The following is a 4,841-nucleotide window of genomic DNA, read 5'->3' as shown; positions in this document are numbered from 1 at the left end:
AACGATCATTGTAGATCTTATAGCTGCATAGAAGAAAAAGGTCTATGGTCTTGAAATCGTATATTTGTATGGAATGTTATATCTTGCAGTTATTTACATCTTTTAGGGAAAGTATTTGCATCTCTAAGGAAATATCACCTCTTGTCATAACACAATTAGACCAATTAGGTAAATCGCTTGTAAATGTGTAATTCTCATGGGATTAATAAAGGCGTAAATAGTTAGTACGACAAACAACTCAAAGTGCTAGGTAGGGTTAAGTTACGTTAAAATTCTGCCTAGTATCGCACTTGGGTTGCCGACCTAATATTCACGATCCCAAAGATCCTACCCACATTCTCGAAAATGTTAGGGTTGTCAAATCAGCAGTGCAAGAATGATCGAGGGTTCTCACCCTAGTGATCGGATGACCAAATGCTAGACTTCCGCAAGGAAATTAGGAACCCTAGGGCCAAAGCGTTATCGGCCTAGTAGAGTTAGGGTTGGATTGGGTCAAGAGGATTCCCAAACCCTACATCTTGACCAAAGGTATTCTTGACCAAGGGATACTGTGTGATGGGGAAAAATAATCCCACAAGTTAGGTGATGTCACCTATCTCGTGCAACAAGTTGCAACGTCGCATGGTTTTGTAATAGTATTGTCACTCCTTAGAACAAGGTTGGTGAGTTCTAAGTACAAGTCTAATTTTCTAGAGGATGAGTAGTCAACCAACTACATCGCCCTTCCTTGGGGCTGATTTGCCAAGTTAGGATAGGGTAATTATGAATTGCCTAGTAAGTTAGTTAATTCTCCACCAAGGCATGTGGACCAATGAAAAAGCCTCTAAGATAGGCAAAGCAGATAGAATATGCTTTAAGTGTCACCAAGGAAAGGAAAAGATTCCTCACTTGTTCTTCTTTCGTCTTACTAAGAGAAAAGTGCACCAAGAACTTCTTAGACTTGTATTCCCAATCCACCCTCATGATTTTAGTTGGAAGGAAATACTATTAGATTAGATGAGGCCCATAGAACCTCGCTTGTACTTTGGAACAACATTAGAAGCATTTGAACTCTTTGGGTCTCCAAGAGCACTTTTATTTTCCAATGTAAGAAAATGGATGAGTGCTTTGCATTAACATATGGCTTTGTTTTGCATGTGTTGAAATAAGAAGCTAAAATCATCAAAGAGGAAGCCCTGCACAAAGTGTTTCCACCAAGAAAGAAAAGAAGGCCCCGATGAAGACCAAAGAGGAAAAGCGGTTGCCATCCTTCTTTCCCTTAGGGAACAACTCTAAATGCTTTGGGATTTTATTGCTACAATGTAGTACCTTTTTGTAATAGGACAATTTGTAATTGAAGCTAGCATAACCCTAGATGTATATGCTCTCGCCACCTTAGAAGCCTTGATCTTCTTTACCTAGCATAACATGTTGGTATTCTCAGTGACGAGTAGTATAGGTGGGTTCAGACCGGCAGACAAACATGCATCCCAAATACAAATGGCCAATCAAATTTCAGCATGGAAAACTGTATATTCACACACATGATGGAAGGCCAAAAAAATTAGGGGCCTTTTTTGACACGTCATGGCCAAGTTTTTGCTCCTCTCTTCCAGCCTGCCCAGCACGAATACTTCTCCTTCATGTCATGTCTTCTCTTTGGCTCCTTTCCTTGTCCACCACTAATGTGAATGAGATGGCATACAACTCTTGGGAAATCCTTGTAGATGGGTGGAAAAGGGGATTTTTCACCCTTTTGTCCACCGTGCAAGTGTGAACCCACCCTATGTAACAACTTCTGTTTAACATTTCTAATACAACTTAAAGTTGAGTGAAAAAAACAAAAGATACTATAGAAGTAAATAGGATTTTGGCTCATAGAGATGATGTTGTGCCCCTGCAGTTTGGGCACTACCAAAAGAGACGAGTCCTAGTCTCGTGTGGAAATTGGGGGGCCGGCCGCGCTGTGTGTGTGGAGAGAGACTAGAGTTGTATGCCTGTAAACAACAAAAAGAGAGGCTTTTTCGCGCCCAAATGCTGTGTGTTTCCCGCCCTGTGTAAACTACGTGGGGATTTGCAGGTTTCTTCTTCTTTTCCACCGATCCTGAGTTCTTCTTGCATAGCATCCACTCGCTCACCCACCAATAACCCTCCCAGTGCTAATCGTCCCTGTTGCCGCCCCCTCGCCATCCCCATCCCAGCACCCAAACCCTAAATCCGCCCAGCCTGCCAGCGAACTAGCGCATCACCATCATCATGTTGGAACTCAGACTCCTTCAAGGTAGCCTTCTCAAGAAGGTCCTGGAGGCCATCAAGGACCTCGTCACCGACGCCAATTTCGACTGCTCTGCCACTGGCTTCTCCCTGCAGGCCATGGACTCCAGCCACGTGGCCCTCGTCGCGCTGCTGCTCCGCTCCGAGGGTTTCGAGCACTACCGATGCGACCGCAACCTCTCTATGGGCATGAACCTCAACAACATGGCCAAGATGCTCAAGTGTGCCGGCAATGACGACATCATCACTATCAAGGCTGACGACGGCGGAGATACAGTGACCTTCATGTTCGAAAGCCCGAGTAAGTCTACTGTGGGCTTGGAACGAGCTTTGTGGATTGTGGGATGTTTGATATGAGCGTGTCTGTGAGCATTGTCTGGGTTTAGTATGTTTTGAAGTGTGATTTCAGGATGTCTCAGTATGTGTGCGTTGAGGATGTTGGCAATGATATCCTTTAGGTGTCTTCGTTCATCTGAGCATGTTTAGATGACTTATATTGCTAGGGCATCACAGATTGACGCACTCTCTAACCTATCAGCACATATTTACTCAGTGCAAGACAATATTGACATGGTGTTTGTGCTGAGGGGCATCAGTGCTTGCATTTGAGCCTGCTTCTGATGTTGCTGCCCCTACATGTAGCCCCATGTTAATTAAAACTGGTTTCTTGGGTTTTCTTTTGCTTGTATTGCTGAAACCGTGAATTGCCGATTTTCCCTCTGCTGATTACTGGAGTGTTAATTTTTGGGCTGATCAAGGTCTTTTAATTCTTAGAAGCATGTTGACTATCTAGCTAGCCTCCTTAAGAAAAAGATAATTTGTGTTTTGTTTACCAGATTTTAATTATGCTTTTGCACTGCAGATCAGGACAAGATCTCTGACTTTGAAATGAAGCTAATGGACATAGACAGTGAGCATTTGGGTATTCCTGAAACAGAGTATGAGGCCATCATAAGGATGCCATCCCAAGAATTTGCAAGAATATGCAGAGACCTGAGCTCTATTGGAGATACTGGTAAGCGTAATTCAGCTTTATTGGGGGGACAGTATAGAACAGTTAGTTGCTTTCGAAGTGTCCTGGTGGTGATGCTCCACTTGCTTCGCAGTTGTGATATCAGCTACAAAAGAAGGGGTGAAGTTCTCCACTAAGGGTGATATAGGAAGTGCTAACATTGTCTGCAGACAAAACACATCAGTTGACAAGGTAATGATAGAATTTTACATATGTTTAATCCCTTGGTTTGAATCTGTGAGTTTTAGTCTGGGGCTCTTGTCTTGATGATAACTTCTGCTTGTGCTGCAGCCAGAGGATGCCACTGTAATACAGATTCAGCAGCCTGTCTCTTTGACCTTTGCTCTCCGATATATGAACTCCTTCACTAAAGCTACTCCCTTGTCCAACACTGTCACTGTTAGCATGTCAAATGAGTTGCCAGTTGTTGTTGAGTACAAAATTGCTGAGATGGGCTACATAAGATTTTACCTAGCTCCCAAGATTGAAGAAGAGGATGAGGTCAACTCGTAGATATTCTGAACCTGTTTGAGTGCTATGGTGCTAAAAGGAAAGATAATGCAAGCTTGTAACAAAGACCCTTGAAGACCCTTGTATTTCATATGGTATGTTACACAATGGAGGTGATCAGAAATTTCTGCTCCACAGCATTTTTTGCAGAACCTCAATTACGTACCAAGTTAACCATGTTAGTATCCATCCTGAATGGTTCATCTTATATCTTTCCATCAGTTTATTTGTCATCTTTTTCAATGTGGTAACAGATGCTTTGTTTGATTCTGATGTAGAGTGGGTAATTCCCTTGTATAAGTTTTTGTTCCTTGTCTATTCTTATTTTTTTCCTGTTAAAAGCTTTTCAAACCTTTTGTTCTATGAAAGCTCTTGGGTCTTCCCCCCATTAACTGATGCGTACAACCAGGGTCAATAGCATACTCAGCTTCTGAGTTACTACGTTTACATGTGCACTAGTCTTGATCACCGGATAGTCTCCAAGTTTTGGATAATATGATTTATGATTGTATGAAAGGAAATCATTATTGACAACTGGGGATCTCCAAATGATTGGTAGCTTCCTTACGAAAACCGGTCAGGTTATACCAAAGATTCTTGTTGATGGAAAGGAAATGGATGAGTGTTGTTACTGCTTGAGTTTGTGTTCTAAACGGAGTTGTAGCAGAAGGGGTAACACTAGGTTAAATCAGACTCCCATTAGTGATTTCCTTTCTTCAAAGGACTCAATTGTGATCTCTTTTTCAAATTGAATGGATACAAGATAACCAGTGATTTATAATGAAGTACAAAATGTTGTGTATGGATTCTATTGATGCTGTGTTGTATTCTCTTGGTGCTTTGAATTGCGGTTCAAGGTACATTCTGTGGTAAGAGGTTTCATGGGAGTTGGAGACAATGAACATAATTCAAGCTTTGAAAGCCTTTGGATCTTAGACTTATACAATTTCGAATGTAAGTGCAATATATAGGAATGTGGGCCTTGTTAATATATAGTGGACTACCAAAGTTAACAAGATTTAGTTTAGGTTATATCTCTAGAGAATGCTTATGATTGTTTCTCGAA

The 4,841-nt window shown here is 41.7% G+C and overlaps 1 protein-coding gene across 1 annotated transcript; it reads left to right on the top strand.

Annotated features, from left to right (window-relative positions):
• The first annotated feature begins 1,991 nt into the window (after positions 1-1,991).
• On the top strand, positions 1,992-3,996 carry LOC148030928 (DNA sliding clamp PCNA). The gene is made up of 4 exons (XM_087684472.1): positions 1,992-2,554; positions 3,116-3,268; positions 3,360-3,457; positions 3,557-3,996. The coding sequence occupies exons 1-4, from the start codon at positions 2,236-2,238 to the stop codon at positions 3,776-3,778; spliced, it is 792 nt and encodes a 263-aa protein (XP_087540598.1). The 5' UTR covers positions 1,992-2,235; the 3' UTR covers positions 3,779-3,996.
• Positions 3,997-4,841: the final 845 nt, after the last annotated feature.

The sequence above is a fragment of the Lygodium microphyllum genome, chromosome 9 (genome assembly GCF_053477565.2).
Source record: "Lygodium microphyllum isolate KBCC chromosome 9, Lygodium_microphyllum_v1.1.10, whole genome shotgun sequence".
Taxonomy (NCBI): domain Eukaryota; kingdom Viridiplantae; phylum Streptophyta; class Polypodiopsida; order Schizaeales; family Lygodiaceae; genus Lygodium; species Lygodium microphyllum.
This window is presented reverse-complemented; position numbering and strand designations above follow the sequence as displayed.